This window comes from Micromys minutus (assembly GCF_963924665.1).
Source record: "Micromys minutus genome assembly, chromosome: 14".
Taxonomy (NCBI): Eukaryota; Metazoa; Chordata; class Mammalia; order Rodentia; family Muridae; genus Micromys; species Micromys minutus.
In genome coordinates, this window is record NC_137983.1 from 50119368 (window position 1) to 50141647 (window position 22280).

Below are 22280 nucleotides of genomic sequence, written 5' to 3' on the forward strand. Positions count from 1 at the left end.
CAGAGGCACCCAGTGTAGCATAGCATGCTTTTGTCCTCTGAAGGACTTCATGTTCTCAGAGGCCATTGCCGTTGTGTGGCAAAGAAAAATGGCTCAGCGTCACCCCTGCAAATTGTACTTAGAGGTAAAACAGACTTGTGAATCCATTTTCTCCAGTGTTCTTGTTAACACAAACAGATACGCAGATTTTAAAACATCCATGAATGTTCAATGCCAGTGCTAGCTTTCACGGCTTTTCTGATCCATTTGGCATTTTATGACTGCTTGTTAATGCCTAAGAAGCATCTTCAAAATGGCTTTGGTATCCGCTGTCCATATAAGCCTGACTTAGTTCAAAGAAGCTCGCCACACAGATTGTATCATGTCACGCAGCCTGCCGTTCTGACTCTCCAGAGAGACAGGATATTTTTAATGCCCAGTATTTCCTTGTCAGCACAAACTACTGATAATCACGGGGCAAATACTAAGGTTGGCCATTTGGTTTCTAGATTTTCTTAAAATGATTACAATTTAATCCTCACTGGAATATTGAATATTCACAGTGACAGACAGGAGCAGAGTGGAAGGGAAGCTTCAGGAGAGAAGGTCTCAGGAGAGAGAGTAGAGATGTGCGGGGCAGGGTACTTGTATCTCTTGTACAGCAGAGGGGTTCTGGTGTGCACGTCCCTGTAAGATGTTCCCTCCTCCATGATGCTGCCCTTCACCACAGCTAAGATTCTCTGCAGTACACTCACAGGCAGGGGTTTCTTGGAATCAGAACAATGTTGTGTAATTTACATTTCCAACTCTTCACACTCCTTTCCAAAACCCCAGAGATTTATGTTCACTGGCCCCTGCCCTGCCCATCCCTCTGGGGACTTGGCACCAGGATCTCTGCAGATAAGAACATCAAAATTCAAAAAGATAAAGTCCTTTATATAAACTCTGCAGAGTTTGCACATGGCACATGCCCTCTTGTGACCTATAGTTTGTTTTTGAGTGATTTAGGATCACCAGCCTTCCCATAAGTTTCCAGAATGCAAGGCCTGCATTCTATGAGCCTCTGCATGTCTGTCTATCCATCTGTCAGTCTCTGGGGTTATACCTCATTCTTTACCTCATTCCCAGCCCAAGAGCATTACCCTGATGTGATGATTTGAATGAGAATGTCCACCATAGACTCGGATATTTGAATATTTGGTCTCCAGTTAGTGGCACTGGCTGGGAAGGCTTAGAAAGTGTGGCTTTGTTGAAAGAGATATGTCACTGAAGGTGAGATTTGGGAGTTTAAAGACATTTAACAATACCAGTGAGCTTTCTTTGCTTTTTGCTTTTTGTTCAAGACAAAAATCTCTTGTCTGTTCCCCATGCTGTGTCTGTTGCCTACGGCCACATTTCCCTGACATGACAGACTCATGTCCCTCCAAAACCATAGTAAGCCCAGATAAATGCTTTCCTCTGTAAGGTGTCATTGTCATAACACCTTTGTTGTGGGATTGCATCCCAACAATTTTATAAAAAATAATTGCTATACATGGTTATACTAGACCTCCCAAAGGTACCATAGAAGACAATACGATGGGTGAGGGCTGGAGGGATGGAACAGCCATCCCTCAAAGTGGGGAAGCATCTATCTCCACATGCAAAACCTTTCTGAACAGGTCTCCAGATAACCATCAGGGCAAAGTCTCACATAGATGTGGTGATAAGACCAACTTCTTTCTAGGTGCATTTCCTTACTGCTCAAATCTAAGACAATGGTAAGTCCTTTTTAAAAAGAACTGTCACAGTCAAAGGACAAACAAAATATTACACTACAACATCATCTTAAATTCAAAACAAGACTCAGAGTGCATTTAATTCAAGTTTCACCTGAGGGAGTTTTTTTTTTTTTTTTTTTTTGTTTGTTTGTTTTTCTTCCTTAATTTTGACATATTACTGTTGATATTTTGGGTTAAATGCCGTAAATGAAATTGTTGTGGATAAACTGTGCATGTGACTGGAAGTGGAAGTGAGCAGCTATAGCAAATCAGGGATCACCTGATGTGATGGTCAGTATTAACTGTCAACTGCATACAAACCAGAATCACCTGGGGAAAGAGTCTTGGCCCGAGATTGTCTAGATCAGGTTCCCCTGTGGGCGTGCCTACAGAGGAGTGTCTTCATTGTGTAAAATAATGTGCAAACACCCAGCCCACTGTGTACAGGATGTGACCCACCATTTTAAGTTTTTGCTACTTAGATACCTCTACAGTGATGGGCTATGAGTTGGAATTCTGAACTAAAATAAACCTCCTCTCCTCTAAGTTGCTTTCTGTCAGGATTTTTTTTAATCCTAGTTACAGAAATGAAACAAGGACATCTTGGCTACATTTATTCAGATTAGGAATGTAAACTACCACCTTATCCTGTAGATTCTTCCTTGAATGATTCTATTTGGGTAGAGAGCTGAAGTGCAGAGATTTGGAAGTATATCCCCTGTTTCTTTAAGCAGTTAGGCTAGTTCCTCAGAGAGTAGGGTGGCCAAATTGAGTGTGAAATACCCTGGTGCATTTTCCTTGCAGATATAGTACACCTTGCTACTTGCCTTGTAAGGGCACATACATAACAGTCTGACTTAAAGGCATGGGCCACATCAAGCTACATGTGAACTAAAAGCTTGGTGGAAACATGTAGAGTTTGAAAATGAGTATTCCCAATTAACATCTAACTGAGGAGGACCAAAAAAAGCTCACCTGAGATTTGGGGACTTTGTTAGATGTACCCCCTTCAAGAACTCATGCCTGGTTTTCAATGACTTCATCTCTAAGTGACTGTCAAATCCCCTGGAAATCTCTAGAACAGTGATTCTCAAACTTCTTAACACTATGATCATTTAATACAGTCCCTCATGATGGGGTGATTCCCAACCATAAATTTAGTTTGTTACTACTCCATATCTATAATTTTGCTACTGTCATAATGTAAGTATCTCATAGGCAGAATATCTGATATGTGACTCTCAAGGGTCCCATTACGTCCCACAGGTTGAGAACCACTGATCTTTAATGATAGCCTGGATATAAGTGGCTTGGTTATCTCTGAGCATCTGACTATAATTTTTGTATGGGTGACTAGAAACTATGTATTGTATCCATTACCTCAGAAGCAGCTATGTATGAAGTCATGCTGTGGCTCCTATGGTGCATTCTCTGGTCCTTGTAGCTGGGGTTGGAGCAATGCCACCAATGGGCACCACGAGAGCTTGCTATGCAGATGATAGTGCCTAGAATGACAGCTCTGAAGCCAGTGTCCTTCCCTTACACCATCAATGACAGTTGGTTTCAGAGACAGATCTGCACACTACAAGGACATTTAGCTTTACTGTAAAACCTGCTGATGGCAGTAAGTTTTCAAGTATGGGAAGTAATATTCATAGACAAGAACTAACTAGGTCCAGATGGCCAGGAAACCTTCCAAATTATGGAACTGGCAATCTAGTGTGGCCTTTATGATCTCACCCCATCTGAGCTACTTATCTTCTTGCTGCAACAAAATAGCTTACAAGGAATCTGAAAAGAAGGTAGATTTATGTTGGCTCACAGTTTGAGTGTAGATCTCATTATGGGAGGAGAAGCAGGGAGCTTGAGACAGCTGATCACACTGTACCTACAGTCAGGAAACAGAGAAAGATGAATGTTGTTTCTCAGCTCCCTTTCTCCTCTTAAACTGTTGGGGTAACCTGCCCCATAAAACCACACCACCCTCATTTAAAATGGGTCTTCCTCCCTCAATTAACCCTCTCAAACGTATCCAGGGATTTATTGCCATGGTGATTGAAAACCCCATCACACTGATAATTTCTTATTGTACATCCTATCCCATTAGCGCTGTCCCTCACCTCTATGATGACACTTCCTGCTCACAAGTTTGGTGATGAAGACAAGGAGAATGTTGTCCCAGGAAGAAGTACCAACTGCTATTCTAATTGTTTCAAAATGGTGCAGTAAAGCCCAATGGGGCATGACAATAATTGGGTTATGATTTCTTTTTTTTTTTTAGTTCTGATGGTCTCTGGCTGCTCTGCTAGAGATAAAGATATCTCTGCAGCCAATAAAGCTTCACCTGCACATATGTGTGGACTTCTACCTACATGTGGCTCCTACATGGGCCTTTCACTTGGGAACCAAAAGTGTTGGTCTCTGCTGCTCTTGTCAATCCCAAACCCAGGTTTCTAGAGGAAGCTATATTCTTTTGTGTTCTACTGAGTTAAAAGGCACCTGTTTCTATACATTGGGAAGATATAAAAAGAAATTGAATGTGTGTAACAAAATGTGAGACAGACATGCAGACAGACAGAGACAGAGAGACAGAAATAGGTCATAGCTGAGCAGAGAAAACCTGAATTGTCTTTTACTCTCCCTGACCACTGTTCCCCCTTTAGTACCTCACCCCCACCCCCAACCCCCTCATGAGTTCAGCAAGAACTATGTCTGTCCATTCCCTTCCACGATCTCTTACTAGTGTAGAGTTCATGGGCATACTCTCACATTCTTTGGCTTCCTGGACTATCGGTGAGCTAGCTTCTCTAAAAGATCCTATTGTCTTCAATATGACTCTGCCATAAACTTAGTTATATATTCTAGCTATTGAAACTTCTTTTGTCTAATAGTGGTTTTCACATGACTCAAATGAACATCTTTTAAACTGGACACATTTTATGATCTCCTCCCCTCCCTCTGGAATTTCATAAATGGTTACATAGACCCATTTCCCAGGTTGGTATCTTCCTTCTCCTCCACCTTCTCCACTTCCTCATCATCATCATCTTCCTCCTCCACCTCTTCCACCTCTTTCCTCCATGCTGCCAGTAAGTTAGGAAACCCATACCTGTCTTTTAATTTTTATTCAAGAAGATAGATCACATGCCAGTAAGGAACTAACAATAAACAATTGGGGAAACTATAAATTGGGTGAATAGTTTTAAATAATTTTATGTGAGAAATGAGACTTCTTCACAATTTTTGAGAAAATGTATGAACATGTGGAAAAGAATAATACAGACTAAAAGTACATATGTCTGTGGACAAATTCCCAGTCAGTTATGCATCCATCTCTGTGGCTGACTTGGCAGTGGAGGTGAATGAATTGTCAATACCACAGGCTCATGCTGTTCCATTCCCTGCTAAGTTCTCCACGGTTTCTGTGTCTGTCCTCAGCGGGTCATTGTGGCTCTCCAGACGCCATTGTGAATGGCCATATCAGCGGCGATGGCTTCAGCTACAGGGACACGGTGGTCTACCAATGCAACCCTGGGTTCCGGCTCGTGGGCACCTCTGTGAGGATTTGCCTGCAGGACCACAAATGGTCGGGACAGACCCCTGTTTGTGTCCGTGAGTAGAGTTTATGAACCTGCCCCCAAAGACCACTTTTTCTCGTTTTCCTGCACAGTTCAATCACTGTTCACACATGTTTCCTCTTCCGAGTCAATGGGAGGAGTCACCTTTCCCTCTCACTGCCCTGTCAAAGTTCAAGCCTGCCATACTAGCTTTCCCTGTTCAGCATCTTCTATACTGTCTCCCTAGAGGCTAGCCCTCTATAAATCCTCTTGGCAATTCACTGAAAGGCATTTTGTGACTGGTGTCATTTGCTCATCTATAGGACATTCAGGGTGAGGAACAGTGCTGAGTGGGCAGGGCATAGACATTTCCTCCTTTGTCATATATTGTCCAAAATCGAGATCTCATGCAGAATAAAGAGTTTCACAGGCAGCTTCTTCATTTACTCAAAACCCACAGCCTCTAAGGTGAACCGTGTGTTTGTAGAGGTTTCCTGTTCTCAGTGCAAGCTTCCTGTCGAGCCACGTCGCCATCTTCACTCCCTCGTGAATTGAGCAGAGGTGCTGATGTCTCTGAGTCGTAGCCATGTTTTCTCCAATAGTGCTCTGCAAACACAGAGAGGTGGCTTAGAAGGAAGGCAACCCTGGCAGGGTAAACGAGGAGGAAAATGGCAGTTTGTGACATCCCGGTTTCCTTTGAGAGCACCTGTGATAGGCACTACCTACCTCTGTGTGTGCCTCATGGATGCTGACAACCAGGGTAGTTATTGTATCTCATAAGGTCATGCCATAGAGATTGCCGAAAAGGAGAAGTCTGGAGTGTGTACAGTTGTTTCTCTAATTCCATGATTAACTTAACACTGAAATTGTTTATAATTGGAAGTTGAAAACAAATCACTCGGGGTGATTCCAAATAAAAGCTTCAGGGCATCAGCTGGTGCACACCAAACTGGAAATGCTCAAAAAATGTTGATAAACGGAAGATCTTGAACACATCTCTGGCTGCTCAGTTGCCAAGTCCATGGCCAATCAGCTGGTTGAGTGAGCTGTTCTAGTCCTGAGGGGAAGGAAACAGGCTCACTTCGCAACATAGTAACAAAGGGCTGTAATCTACATATTGTTCCACCTCCCAGATCTTCCAAACCAGAACAGCAAGCACCCTTGACGTCTCTAGGAAATCCATCCATTCATGCCCCCTTGTCTGCAAGTTTGCTCTCAGTGGCTCCAGGTGGGAGTGGTGCCTGTTTAACGTGGGCAGTGATGTAGATCTTGTTCCCACAGCCATCACATGTGGACACCCTGGAAACCCTGCCCATGGCCTCACCAACGGCAGTGAGTTCAACCTGAATGACCTTGTGAATTTCACCTGCCATACCGGCTACCTACTGCAGGGTGCCTCCCGAGCCCAGTGTCGGAGCAATGGCCAGTGGAGCAGCCCCTTGCCTATCTGTCGAGGTAGGAGATATGTGGGAAGGGGATATTTTGCCATAAGGTATAGGCAAAGTATAAGGCTTACACACACACACAAACATACACACAAAGGGAGTGGGGGCACACGTGCATGTTACCTGAACTTTTTAAAGTCAGTATATGCTCACAAACTGTTCTGCAGAACACAGGACTCCAGATTGTTGTACATCAGCATAGGTCACACTAAGGGAGAATCCTGTATAGCACTGGCCCTGAAGACTCTAAGTCAGCACAGGGTATGTCATGGGATGCCCTACAAATCACAGGGTGTTGCTGGAATTGTCCTGTAATTATCCCTTGTCTTCTCAGGGCACATGGAGCTGGTGCTTCTTTGTACAAAGGACCATTTCATTTTTAATTGAGCTTGCCATATCAATCACGGGCCTGGGGTATGGCTATTTTTTCCAGGTTTTGCAAACCATATTTTAGGTTCATTTGATTGCCTCTGGCTAGGTCATCCCCACCAGATTAAAGTTTGGTTTGCAACTTGATTGTAGAAACAGTGTATGGTGAGGCTTCAAAAATTAACCTCCTCGGATCTATGACTTCCCTCAAGGAAACCAAAGCTTTCATTCATAAACTCAAGAGTTTCATGAAATTCAGAGAGAGTTGTTTCATTGTGCTGAAGGGGGCTTAATGAACCCCACCTCTGCCTGCGCTTCCCCCCATCCCAACAAAGGAATCAAATACATACAACACAGGAACAGGCTTGCCTTCAGCTTCCAGAACTTCTTGTGGATTCTATGCACAGCTCTTTTCCGAGCCAGAAATATCAAGAGGATGCTCCGTGGCAGTCGTCCCATTCACTAGCATGGTAGGGGAAGGGTGAGGTAATCAGGCCATTTTCCATTCTGCACCTGAGGATGCCTGCTGCTAATTTCTCCCAAGGTGCCCATGGGCCTTTGAGCTAATGGAGGTCATTCAGCATAACCAGAGCGTGTCCTGTGCTGCTGAGACTGCCTTCCCCTCTCCTCCTGAGGCAAAGGGGTTCCCATCAGAGGTGGCCCAACCTACATTTCCATGAGGCATTGATGGAAAAACTGCCATCTCAGCTGCATCCGGGGTGTCTTGACACAGCATTCCTTCAAAAGCACACATTAAAGTGTGCAGGTGGGTGTGGCCAAATAAGGAGTGTATCCCAGATCTCAGACCCTGTACATGAACAAAAATATTCAACCCAGTGCCAGTCAGCTCCATTTCATCATTTTTAGTGTGTAAAAACTTAATGAGAAGAACGATTTAGAATTTATGTAGAAGCCTATTTTTAGGAAATAGTAGATTGGCCCCATCATTTCAAAACGACAGTGGCAGCCAATCTGATGCTTGACGTGTCTGTAACAAAGTTTAGGTAGAGTCCATAAGGGAGCCAGGAATTCACAAGGTGGCTCCCATATCCAGTTCTCCCTTCAAGAACTAAATTGACTTCATGTCTAAATTGACTTAGAATTCATTTTCTTTTACACTTTGGCCTAGGATTTTCTTATTTATTTGTTTGTTTTCTTTGTAACTTATGGCTCTGTTTTTGTTTTAGATTTATTATATAATCATTGTATAAGATACTACTTACATAAGGACATTTTCACATAACTATACTGTATGTGGAGCATATTTCTTCAAACCCCACTCTTTAAACCCTGCCTTCCTGTAATTTCTTTTGTCCTCTGGACAGTCTCAAACATATTTTTCTGTCACATATGAATATGTTTTTATGTACCCATATGGAATCTAGAGGATACAAATGAGAAGAAACAGATATCTGTCTTTCTGAGACTCATTTAATTTGCTTAACATGACTACCATTGCCCTCCCCCCCCCACACACACACAAGTTCCATAGTTTTACTCTTCATTGTGACTGGGGAAAAAAGCTTTATATATGATATGTTTCATTTGCTAGTGGTGAACTGTTCAGATCCTGGATTTGTGGAAAATGCGGTCCGCCATGGGCAACAGAACTTTCCAGAGAGTTTCGAGTATGGCACAAGTGTGATGTTTCACTGCAAGAAGGGATTCTACCTACTGGGATCTTCTGCCCTGACCTGCATGGCAAATGGCTTGTGGGACCGCTCCTTACCCAAGTGTCTGGGTGAGTGAGGCTTCTCCTGTGCAGCTTGGCCCAGAGCCACAGGAAACACCAGCAACAGAAATGTATTTCCATGTAGTCAAGTAAACACTAAGTTTTAGCTCCTTCTCCCTCTCCTATCATTGTCTCTGCCAATCATTTTGATGGATCTGCCAGAAAGCACCAAATATAGCTTAAAGAGCATAAGACGGGAAGTAAGGAGCCCTTACCCCTGTTCTGTGTGAACATCCACCTGCCTGCTTTATTCTGTGGCATAACTTACCCTTTAGTTTTCATCATGGTGGCCACCTGTCTGCCTGCCTTAGCAGCCACACAGGCTTACTCTTTACCTTCCATGATGGTGGCCATGAATCTCAATGTCTTCATATCCCAGTCTTACTCTCTGAACTTCCAGGTTCAGAAATGTCAGCCTAGGTTCCAATGGTCTCACCCAACATCCATGATTGGGAAGGTCCGGATTGCCAGAGAGAATGGGTCTGGCTGCCCTGATCCTTCCACTGAGACTAACAGTGGCCAAGAGATTCTGACAGCATTAGATAAATCTCATGTGAGCACACAAAAGACCTAAATGACCAGCAAGACCCCAAAGAATCTGGTGTCTCTTCAGTTTAGTGGATAAACAAGGATGTATCAGTCTACACATGGTCCTATACTGTGAGGGTTTTTTTTCCTTGAAAACAAAACAAAATCAGAGAGTTATGTAGCACAAAAAAAAAAAAAAAAAAAGGAATCATCTTCCAATTTTAATCTGTACATTTAGAAAGTATTACTCTTTGAGCTTCCTAAGTCAGGAGAAAACAAGGTAGCCCTTAAACGAAGGTGCCACCTTGGTAATTCACAGAATAAAGGTAGCGCTGGCAGGAGCTTCGATGCTGCAAAATGCCCTGTACCCCTTTCAGGTAAGTATGGGGAAATTTCATGCACTACTACTTCAAAGGGTGTTTTCTTCACAAGCCTTGTGCAAAAACGGTCTTAAATTTGAACTATGATGCTATGGTTGCCTTCCCCAGAGAAGGAGACTGAATGTGCTGGTCTCCTCCAGTCAGCATGTGTGCAGCTGGTTTTCCTCAGCTCCATGCTGAAGCATTTTCCAGGGAGCTTAGCTGTCTTTGCTCCTTCCCTTTTGCACTATTCTCCCCTGCTCCTGGGAGGTTCCCATCAGCCTTTGTACGGATAGCACTGTGTTTTAATCTGCGGACTCGGGGATTTAACAAAACTCCAGTCCCTTGACTGGCTGTTCCCACCCTCGCTGTGGTCCATAACAGCAGGCATGTGGGAAGGCGGTCTCAGGAGAACTTCCCGTGCTCCGTGGAGGTTCGGCCTCATCTTTGTGCTGCAGTTGCTTTACATCTTGGATTGTTTTCCCTTTGTTCTCTTATTTCACCCAGAATTGGTCGTTTACTAAACACTTGGTCTGGGGTCTAATTGGCTTCCTTTTAGGGTCTGGACTGAATAGATGCTAATGGTACAATGATACTAAGAGCTGATGTCTCCGAGGGGAGAACTGTGCTTTTCAGCTCTAGAGCCTCCTCTTGGGTCCACATCATTCCTGAGTTGCTAAGGCTCAGGAGGAGTCAGTCTTAGATATCCAATAAGTACCTTGCCGCTTTCATTTAGCTAGTCATTCACAGGAAGCATTCTAGTGTATCTATCTGTCCCTAGCTCTGTTTGGTAATTCACGTGGAGGAAACGGAGATAGGGTTTTCAGTACTCAGTTCTCTATGCATCTAGATCCTAAAACTGGTTGTTTGGAGGAATGTTTATAATAGTATGTGAACTCGGACTGGCGTAGTTTTATGGATGTGAATGAGATTATGTTGGAGTGAGCCGGTTTTATTTTTTTTAATTTGTTGTTTTTACTTACAGATTTTAGATCACATTCTACTATAAGAATCCTCACTAGACTGGTTTTCCTAGACAGATGAGCTTAATTAAGTAAATTTAATACAATCTTGTCTCCTAGCAGAGTGTATGATTATCATGTTAACGGATAAAGTAATGAAAACAATTCTGATGTATTCATATGGCTTTTCACTTGAAAGAAAAAAACAATCCTCGTTCATCTCACATGGAATACAATTAGAGCCAGATAGATGAAGTCAGGCAGCTGGTTTCCTCCTTGAAGGCTAATGTGTAAATTTCAACTTTAAGCAAAGCTCTCTAAAGTCAAAAAAAAAAAAAATTACATCACCACAACCTTTCATTTCTTCAGTAACTAAATATGTGGGTACCATCTACAAACAGCCATTTATTACCTATACGAGACACAGTTAAGTCCTGTTTCTTAATGGGTAATGCTTGGGGGATCTGTATAGGAACCGTACTATGCAAAACCTATATCCTCACCCATTCTAACCTTATCTTCAGCTATATCATGTGGGCATCCTGGGGTCCCTGCTAATGCTGTCTTGACTGGAGAATTGTTTACATTTGGAGCCACAGTTCAGTACTCCTGCAAAGGGGGCCAGATCCTCACAGGCAATAGCACAAGAGTTTGCCAAGAAGACAGTCACTGGAGCGGATCTCTTCCCCATTGTTCAGGTAAGAAACCCTGTGCTCGGAATATTAGACAAGTACACACAAGTTTGAAATGATGCGATGATCACCATCATCTCTGGGCCCCACCCCAGTGGTCATCAGCATTGACATCTTTACCTCAGCCTTTATTCCTTATCTCATAGATCAATATCATCTTCCCCATCCTCCCTGGTTCCAATTATGTAGCCCACCACTGTCCCCCATCCGCAGCATCATTAGTGCCTCAAAGATCCACATCACATACAGCATCATCCTCACTATGATTACTGGTCCCTATCACTTAGGTCACAATCATTTCAGCTCCACTGCTCTTACTAAGCCATGTCACAGAGATCTGTATCATCTTTTTCAGCATCTCTGTCGTTATTCTCAGTTCTTGTATTTTCAATCAACAGCATCACCTGCCCCATCCTTAAATCTGTTTCCTTCTGCAGGGATTTCTGGTTGCCCTGCTGGAAACCTTGTTTGCCTTGGTTGAATATACTATAGATTTGCATTCTATTTCCCGCATTTCCCCCTCTAGTATCAGTAATCAACTTCATCCCTTTTATGATATTAATTTCTTTTCTGTGAGTGGTCTTTAAGGAAAATGCAGTGCTTAGCAACTCTAGATATAGCTGTGAAAATCAGATACCTTGATGTTGCTGTGTCTCTGGTACAGCTGAATCATACTTCTCTCTGGCTACCCACATCACTGTCCCGGGGTGCTGCTGTGATCATATGTCCAAAGAATCTCATTTCCTCATTAGCCATATTTTTATTTTTGACAGAGAAACACTGCCTTATTAGGAAGTATAACAAAGAAAACTTTTTTCCCCAGATGCTACAGTGCTGCAAAAGTATAGCACAGGTAAAAGGCATATTGTGGCAATTTTTGGTATTTAAAAATCATTATGTTTAATCTATACACACCAAGAAAGCTTTGACTGTTTCCATGTTACGTTTTGTTTAACATGTACTTTATCCTTATGGTAACTAGTGAGATTTCAATGCAGGCTATCAAACCTTTAAAAAAAATCAAGTACTGACAAAAATATATTCATATAGTTTATGCCAAAATGCTTGTAAAACTCTGTACATGTATCTCTCTCTCTCTTTTTTTTAAATAAGGTTGTAAGGAAAAAATTTCTAACCTGTAAATTCCCATTTAATATTAAATTTTATTCTTCTCATCCAAAAAAGAAAGAAAAAAAGAAAGAAACTCTTGCTACCTTTTGATGTTTTGCATAAAACAACTCTGTTTAAACAAGTCAGGAAATCCCTGTGTTTTGTTCTCTTCAGGAAATAGTCCCGGATTTTGTGGTGATCCAGGGACCCCAGCACATGGGTCTCGTCTTGGGGATGAGTTTAAAACAAAGAGTCTTTTGCGCTTCTCCTGTGAGATGGGCCACCAGCTTCGAGGCTCTGCAGAGCGCACATGCCTGGTGAATGGGTCCTGGTCAGGAGTACAGCCTGTGTGTGAGGGTGAGTGATGCAACTATCCCTATACCCCTTGTCCTCCCAAGTCTTTATACCACTTATCATCTGAAAGTGGATGGGACCAGCCTGAGAGATCTCTAGATGCTTTTACTACTTGTACATTAAACTTTTAAGAGCATCAGCAGAAGTGATGAATGAACCCTAGAGATTCTCAGACTGTTCCAAGGACCTATCACACTAGTTCTAATCATTTGAATGTTTATCATACAAAAGTGAGTTTCTAGTCTAATGCCAGGCCTAATCTGATGCCTGGTTGTATGGATTCTGGAGGCAAAAGAAGGCAGCTGAGAAGCCATGAGGAGAGCAAGTCAATCAGACAAGATCTTCCCTATGGGATGAGAGTATTTCAGTTCCCACAGGTCCTACTCTCCCAGTGCCATCATGCATGGGAGCTGCAGAGCAATCTAGAGTTCTAATCTGAGTGGCATTTTGGAATGAATACATCTGGCATCAGTAGGAGGAAGGGATGGTCCAGCTGTCAACAATGAACACCATGAGTCCTTCCTTTATATTACCAGGCCAGTCTGTAAAGGCTGCCTTAGGCAAAGATAAACGGAGGTGTTTTTGATAACAATGTGCTTAAACTTCAGCAAACAGTATCAGAATGTAGGCAAATAGTCCCACAGCCAGCAGATATCCCTTTAACTTGCAGATATTCATGTAAACCACCATCTCAAGTTTGGGGTCTCAAAGATTAAACAGGTATATTTTTGTATAAATATATTTTTCTATATACTTTGGAATACTTGAAAACTCTTACATTATCACCACTGGGGGCTGAATCTCCAAGGCTCTAAGCACCAGTTCCCTAGTCAAAATTATTTCTAACCTGATGTAATTGGCTTTTCTTAATCAACTGAAAACCTTACATCCCCAAGGGGAGTGGAAATAAATTGTAAAAGAAACTCACAAGTCATGAAAGAAAAGAAAGAAAAGCTTTTAAGATGTTCGTAAAGACCAAATGATTTATATACCTTTGATATTTTAATATTACATACCTGCATATTTCTATTACTTGGCTTTGGCTGGTAGTTGGTCTTTTAACAACACTCCCATTAGGAAATGCTTCCAAGGCCTCCCTCAGGAAGTTGCTTATGTCACATGACTTAAGTTGCATTGGGAAAATCTTCATAATGTTCTCATAATTTTGACAGAATCTAAAGTCAACTTAAACAAAAATGTAGTATTGATAGTAATAACGTGAGCTATAAGGTGTCTTATCATTACCATGAATAGCCAGAACATGAGGCATATTACATGTTTCAACAAGTGGGAGTGTCTTATCGTATCCCCTTTACAGTTGATTACATTATGTGTAGAGTTTGAATCCACTGGCTACACAAACTCTCTAAGCAAAAAAAAAAAAAAAAAAAAAAAAAACAAAAAACAAAAAACAAAACAAAACAAAAAAAAAACCAAAAAAAAAAAAAAAAAAAAAAAAAACAGATATTGTGCAATTGCCATCTGTCTAATAAAACATCTTAGGTGGGCTCTGCTGATATCACACAAGAAAATGTGCATAATTAGTTAAGGTCTGTCTTGCTATAAATTAAATAAAACAAAATTGCATTTTAGCAAAATAAGTCACATGATAAAATCTGAAGCAGAAGATGCATTTTAAACTTTAAACAAAGAATAAAACTTGGAAACATGGTGAACTTAGACTATGGTTAAGTTTTACCTCCTTTACTTTGTAAAAATAGTTACAAAGTATCTTTGTTTTCTAGTAATTACAAGTAGAACCTATTTCCTTTAGTATCTCAGCCTCTTCTGTTCTGTTAGCAATGTCACTTCAAAAGCACAGGCTGAAGCTGCCTCCTGTCTGCATCCTGCTGGTATGACAGGCATTGAACCCCCCCTTTTTTTTAAGCTGTTAAATAAAAAAGAAAAAAATCTAATTGTAGGTCTTACTTTATAAAATGCAATATTTAAAGGGAAATATCTCATTGCTCAGATAGTATCATTATGGTAGAAACTCACTAACATATATTTGCTTACAAGATAAACTGAGTGACTCTCATCAATTAGTTGATTCATTTGGTTCTGCATAGGTGACTTGGACAGCTGTACACACAGATTATGTTAGCAAACATGATCAGGTTAGAATGGCACTATCATCCTTTGTTGATTTTATAGGTTCTTGTTTCGATTCATATGATCATATTGTTTGAGAGAGAGGCGGGAAGGGGAAAAGGAGACTTTCTATCAGTACAACTATACAATAGCCACGACATTCCAGCTGCTAAACAAATGCATATTGAATTATTATTATTATTATTGTTGTTGTTGTTGTTGTTGTTGTTGTTATTATTAATTAATTATGACTGACATGGGCACAGGCAGAGAAGCCCTGATATGAGTGTTTTGCATTTGTTTTGCATAAAAGAATCAATTCAACTTGAGTTTATGTATATATTCTACATGAAATAAGACTTGATGGCTTTCTTCCATATTCTATGAGAAATGCATCTTTCTTTGTTCTCAGAACTAGCTTTAAACGGGGAACAAATGAATATGCAAGAATATTTTCAAATATGCTGACCACTTTTAGAGTTTCAAGCTGTAGTCTCCTTATTACTTCCCGGTAGTTGTCTCATGACTTATTTTCCTCTCTGATGCATCAGTGTAACAGAGCTCAGGTAAAAATACAATTATTCTGATAAATGTCTCAAATAAATATGAGAAACTATGAAACACTGAAGCTATCACTGTGGTTTGTCCCAGCAGAAGGGGGTGCTTCTGCTGCATGACGGCTAAGGTCCTGCCCTGTTGTACTGAGGATCATTAACTGAAGTCTCAGTGCCTACTGGGGACATTAAAAATGTGTGAGAACAATGCCAAATGAAAGCATGTGTCAATCAATTATTCATCTGTGGGTTGAATTCATAACACGAGGGAGACTACATTCCAATAGGTATAACCATTTACATTTCTGAGATATTCTCTGCATCCCATGTGAACTTTCCTGGGGACATAACATACGGCCTTACTTTTCCAGATTTCCCACAAATAAAGAATGCCATGAAGGAAGATGTGCTTGAGCTCTAATACCATATAATATGTTTTAAAGTTTATAATAATTCTACCTTTCTGAAAAGTATGTCCAAGCTTAGAATAGCAGAGCTGTGGATTCCCAATATTTTATATCATATTTTGATGAGAAAGAATGTGAAAGTATAGTTTTAAGTTTTGTGACAACTCACCAATAAATCTGTGGGTCAGGTAATACCAAGACTGAATTGATCCCAAACAAATAGTCCCACATTCCTGTAAGGAACCCACCATCATTGGCCTCTCCTGTTTTAAGCTTCAGTCCTGGCTTACTCCCTTGTGGGCTACTGTCTTTGCTTCCTGACAGCCGTGTCCTGTGGAAACCCTGGCACCCCTACCAATGGAATGATCCTCAGCAGTGATGGAATCCTCTTCTCCAGCTCCGTCATCTATGCCTGCTGGGAAGGCTACAAGACCTCAGGGCTCATGACTCGGCACTGTACGGCCAATGGGACATGGACAGGAACAGCCCCTGACTGTACAAGTCAGTACCTGCTCAGTTGGAGGCAGGGGTGGAAGGGTTGGATGTCCACCATTGGAAGGAGACAGTGGAATTTCCAAATCTATTGACTCTTTCAACATCACCCAGGATTAAATATAACATAAGTTTGATGTGATGCCCTGTTTTCTTAGATGCTTTAAGATTCTGTGTCCCTAGCTTTCACAACAAAAATATGGACAGTTAGGCTATGTAATGAAGAAAGAAGCACAGAGAAAGGGACAGATTCTCTGGCTCTAGACCACCCAGTTTAAAAAGAAATAAGTTTGTTCTTGTACGTAGCTTTGGGTGTATCCTGATCAGGCATGGCAAGGGTTAAAGCCGGCTGCCACCTATCAGTAGAGCAGCAATTAACAATTCCAAACACAGCCACTTGAGGCTCAGTGGAGTCTGTGCCCTGTGGCTGGTCACCTCTCAGTTCCCTGCAATATCCCAGAAGAGAGCTCAGTTTGGTTCCTGTCGTGATTAATTTGCATCTCTCTGGTTCTTTCTTGCTATCCACCCCTCAGTCATCAGTTGTGGGGATCCTGGCACACTGCCCAATGGCATCCAGTTTGGGACAGACTTCACTTTCAACAAGACCGTGAGCTATCAGTGCAACCCTGGCTACCTGATGGAGCCCCCAACATCACCCACCATCCGCTGCACCAAAGATGGCACATGGAATCAGAGCCGGCCCCTCTGCAAAGGTGTGTACCACCCTTTGTTAGGCATTGTGGACAGGTTGAGAAGTCTTTACGGGATTTGGACCTTATTCACTTTGTTCTGGCAAAGCTGTTTCAGAAACCAGGACCCCCAGGAATTTTTCTCAACCCATTTGTTAATATCCACTCACTTAATTTTTCTGATTCATTGTTAAAAGTTTTGTAGATGGAAGAACTGAGTCATGGGCAGCTACAGTGAATGGCTAAGATTAGTATCCCAGAGTGAAGAGAGTGAGGCCTAGGTGACTCACTGTATCTTTGGAGCAGTGGTTCTCAACCCTAATGCTGCAACCTTTTGATCCAGTCACTCCTGTTGTGGTGACCCGAAACCATGAGATTACTTTCCTTGCTACTTTGGAAGTGTAATTTTTCTACCATTATGAATCATAATGTAAAAATATCTGTGTTTTCCTATCCTCTTAAGAAACCCATGTTGAAAGGGTTGTCCGACCTCCATTTGAGATCTCTGCCCACAGGAATCTCTGCTGTAGAGGGAGTGTTTGGATGTAACAACTTTAGGCACTCGCGATAAAGAAGCTGATGGTGGTCTTGGTACATATGTGATTGACATGGCAGTGAGTTTAGTTTCAGACATGTAGAGACACAAGGCACACCAGCTGGTCATTTGTTCAGGACAGAATATAGATGGAAAATCAGCATTGGAAAGTTCTGAGGGACCGAAGTAAAGAAGGAAGATGGACATACACTGAGAAAGCTCAGGAAGGCCAGGTCTACCTAGATGGGGTAGGATTGGTTGGTATAGTCACAGGGAAGCTAAGCTGAGAGAGTCCTGTGAACACCAGGGATCTTCATGCTCAGCACTTCCCATAATCAGAAGATGGAGCATCCCAGGCACTAAGTTCTCCTGTTTATTGACACAGAATGAGACAAGAGGAGAAACAAAGGACAATGCTAGGAAGCTGTGGTGGTCATCCATAGACATGTGGTCTGATCCTCATCTGATAGGAACAAATGCATAACAGTGGGAGCTGGGGCACCGAGAAAGACTCTAGGAAGGCAATGCCATCTGGGTCTCTGAAGGACTTCTGAACTTGCTGTGAGGCTTCCTGAGTCCTTGGTGCCCATAATTCTTTATCCCACTCCCCTCCCACACGGGACATGCTATTGGGTCATCTTTGTTCTTCTTGACCTGTCTAAGTGTTTCATATCCTCTTTTATTTCCCCAGTAACTTAGCATCGAGTTTGCTCTGTAACAGGCACCAATGAATGTGTAATGACACTCTAGCTGGATTGGACAGGTTCAGGTCAAGGATCAACAGTGGAAGTTGCTGATACCACACTCTGGCTGCTTCTCCTCAATATGTCCCTTTATGTACCACCTACCAGGACCCTTCTTGATACCCCCACTTCCCACCTCTTCACTACTCAAGCACTGTTCTATGTGGAATCAGGGTGTTCATCCTTCTTCCACCTAGACCTTTCCTGGGATGGTCCCAGTACACAAACATTTGAAAACACAGGTTTTCAAGAAGCATTTACTGAGCAAATGACTAAATGGGCAGAAGGCTGAGTGTCGGAACCAGGGCCCACTTCCAGCTGCTAAGCGCATGTGTTAACTGCTGTGTGTCCCACATAAGCATCCTCCAGGAGCTGACAAGTGTGAGCACGTGTGTCTGCCATTTCTGCCTTCTGCCATGTAAGGTGCCTTTGATTCCCACACCAGGAGGCTGTAATCCTCAGAGTGGATTTTCACATGTTGGTTGGGGAACATTCCCATTTCATTGTAATCTCTGGCACAGGGGGGGGGGGGCAGGGCAGGAGTTATAAGCCATCACCACCAAATGACCCAGTGCTCCTGCTTTGTGCCAAAAAATGAAATGAATCCTGAGCTCTGGAACTCTAGTAAAATTCTAACAAGAGTCATTCCACAGAAGTGCGTTTAACTATTTATGAATTAGCTTTTTCAAAGGTATTCATCATGTCTGGTGAGAGTACCTTGCCCTTGTAGAGAAGCCAAGGTTGGTTTCTATCACCCACTGTAGAGGCATAGAACCTTCTGTGACTCCAGCTCCAGACAATCCAACACCTTTGGTCTCCTCAGACACCTGCGCTCACATACACACAAAGTGAATGTAATTTTAAACGTCTTTAGGAAATTACTATTTATAAATGCATGAACAACTTTGGGTAAATTATATGCTATCATTAAATACATTAAAATACGGGTGTCAGGAGAAAGTCTTACTATCTGAAACATAAATTGGAAGGCTTTATTAATGTCGTGTGACCAAGTGCCCCTCAGACTTGTTCTTAATAGCAGGAATAAAATGACAAAGGAAAGGTGTGTGAGCAGCACAGAGGATTTGATCCTGCCCATCCCACCTTGCTTTGTGTTTTAATTTCATTGTTGCCTTTATGTATTTGATCTGAGATGAGAAAGAAATAATATTATTGTTGACCATACTGATTTCTGTTTAAAAAGGCATTAATGGTCAGGAGGAAGCCATGACAATGTGGTAGATGTGGTGGCGGAGATACGGCAGGGCCCGTGGTGGTAGGATCTATGGGAAGATCCAGGAGGAGTGCTAAGGCACAATCTGTGGTCAAAGCTCTTAGAACAGCCACAGTAATGGATGTGGTGGGGGCGGGACATACACAACCCTGCTGCCGTGCCTACTGGTTTGACCTGTATGTTTTTGCCAACAGCTGTCCTATGCAACCAGCCTCCAGCAGTGCCAAATGGAAAGGTGGAGGGGTCAGACTTCCGATGGGGTGCCAGCATAAGCTACAGCTGTGTGGACGGCTACCAGCTCTCCCACTCAGCCATCCTGTCCTGTGAAGGGCGGGGGACATGGAAAGGAGAAGTCCCTCAGTGTTTGCGTAAGTCTTGTGGTGGAACCTGTCCAGTGATCCTGGACCCTCCAGGAGGCACTCCGCAGCCTAGAGGTGTTCGACTATGGTCCAATTGTGTGCACCCTGAGACCTGAGCATGTGTGGCCACAGGCAGGTGCTGCAGAGATTCGCCAGTCTGGCCATTAATAAATTTAACAAACAAGATGTGTGTTAAAATCCTGGAGCCGGCTACATACCCTAGCCCCCACCTACCTCAGTCACGGGTTTTATAAAAGCAAAGACTACAAAGTTACAATTTGTTTTTGCAAGCAGAAGGTCAGATGGTGCAAAGTTTGTTTACAGAAGCAGAACAGGGCAGTAAAAAAAAAAAAAAAAAAAAAAAAAAAAAAAAAAAAAAGAAAGCCCTTAATAGTTGGAGGTATAATTTTGCTTTATAATTCTCTTAAGCACAGAGATTTTTTTTTTAACTTTAAACATAAAGCTAACCGTCAACATAGTGTTAGCTATCAAGGTGTCTTCTCCTTAGGAGTGTGTATATTCTGAAGAATCCATAGGATCTAAAGAGGTTTAACAGGCTAGCCTGGTTCAGACATGCTGAGTTCTAATAAGGCCTGTTTATTTCCCCAGCTGTGTTCTGTGGCGATCCTGGCACTCCCGCAGAGGGCCGACTCAGTGGGAAAAGCTTCACCTTTAAGTCTGAGGTCTTCATCCAGTGCAAACCCCCATTTGTGTTAGTGGGTTCCTCCAGGAGAACCTGCCAGGCAGACGGGCTGTGGAGTGGAATCCAGCCCACTTGTATAGGTAATGCTGGCACAGCTGAGGGTGCGGGGGAGGGTGAGGGATGAGGAGATGTTACAGAGGCTCATTTGTGACAGTCAGAGATGGTGTCCTTGGAACTGTTACACTCTGCGGCAAAAGGCTTCCTTCCCCAAAGGAAGTGTTACAGCTCTGAGAGGGAAGGTCTCCCCTATGGTCGTGCTAGAACTCTGAAGGGAAAGCATGCTGACCCTCAGAAACTAAGGACTAGCACATAAGAAACCTCACCTGAAAGATTCATTAAGAAAGACACAAGAGAATGGCTGCCTCTGCCCTAAGAAGGTGTGACTTTGAACTGAGCAGGAGTCAGTAAGGTGCGATTTTTTTTCTGGGGGGGGGGGGGTTTCAGTGTAGAAACTTCCCGGATAGAAACTGATGAGATTTCAATCCAAGCTCAGGGATCTTGAGCTCAAGGAGGTGGGTTTGGGAGCTGAGGTATAGGTGTGTTTGGGGGCTCAGAGATAAGTAGAATTTCAGGCTCTGGGATTGGTGGGTTTTGGCAGGTTTTCAAACTGGGAAGTGGCCACAGACCTTTACCCTACAGCCCTATGCAAGGACCTGGTCAATGTGACCATAGTCTGTGTAGCTAAATGAAGGTCAGTCTCCTTCAAGCCGTGTAAACTGTGACAGAAACACACTGATGTGCTCATGGCTCTTGCCCACCTGAGCATCTCAAACTATCTCAAACCAGCTTAGCTTACAGCTCCGCCACGTGGGAAAGAATGTTCTGAATGATGCAATTACTGTCATATCCTAGCAACCATCTCCGTTAGCAAGGTGGCCGTTCTTACTGGGAGTGAATACTGTCCACCAACTTTTACTAAGATGGTGCAAATTTGCAGTCAAGTAGTTAATAGCTCAAGCCCTGGAAATTTTCTAGGAAATCAAATTGTTTATACCTAAAACTAAAGATCTCATTAGAAACAGTTTCCATGAAACTTTTTATTCTGAGTCTGGGAATATTTTGTGCCATTTGGCTTTAAGCACTGCAGGGCAGAGAGCTTTGTATGTTCTCCTTTCCCAGACTTCTCCCGAGACCTAGGGGAAATGAATCTAAAACAGTATCTGTATTATTCTGAATAAGCAACTAGGGTCAGCAACAATGTAACCACTTCTCTGTTTACATCTCATGCATTTAGAAAATACTACGGATGGATTTTCAGAAGCTTCTACTAGAAAGATATGTTTCTCATTTTTAAAACTTAAGAAAAAATTTATCAAAAAAGGAAGAAAACAGCAAGGACTAATATGAATGACCTGTTAGGATGGGAATGAGGTAAAGCTGTACAACCCCAAAGATCAGAATAGTGAATGATTAGCAAGGCTTGAATAATCAGGACCAAGTGTCTGCCCTCAGAGGGACTTACACCAGGGAGTAGGGAAGAAAGGCCAATTCTCAAATAAGTGCAAGTATGCAGATTAGATGCAAATATGCAAATGTACTTACAAAACTTAAAAATCAAAGACACCCAAGGAAATAAAGGCAGCCACTTACTTTAACAATTCATATAAAATATATGCATTTTGAAGA

The 22280-nt window shown here is 42.4% G+C and overlaps 1 protein-coding gene across 1 annotated transcript in view; it reads left to right on the forward strand.

Annotated features, from left to right (window-relative positions):
* Nucleotides 1-22280, forward strand: part of CSMD1 (CUB and Sushi multiple domains 1) — a gene marked incomplete at its 3' end in the record, with an annotated part of 1481492 nt that overhangs the window by 1439419 nt on the left and 19793 nt on the right. Inside the window, exons 53-61 of the mRNA XM_080928326.1 lie at nt 5178-5351; nt 6578-6751; nt 8663-8851; nt 11216-11389; nt 12668-12850; nt 16224-16400; nt 16925-17104; nt 19787-19960; nt 20561-20734. Of these exons, the coding sequence (XP_080784452.1) occupies nt 5178-5351; nt 6578-6751; nt 8663-8851; nt 11216-11389; nt 12668-12850; nt 16224-16400; nt 16925-17104; nt 19787-19960; nt 20561-20734 (1599 nt within the window). The remainder of the gene's footprint in view (nt 1-5177; nt 5352-6577; nt 6752-8662; nt 8852-11215; nt 11390-12667; nt 12851-16223; nt 16401-16924; nt 17105-19786; nt 19961-20560; nt 20735-22280) is intronic.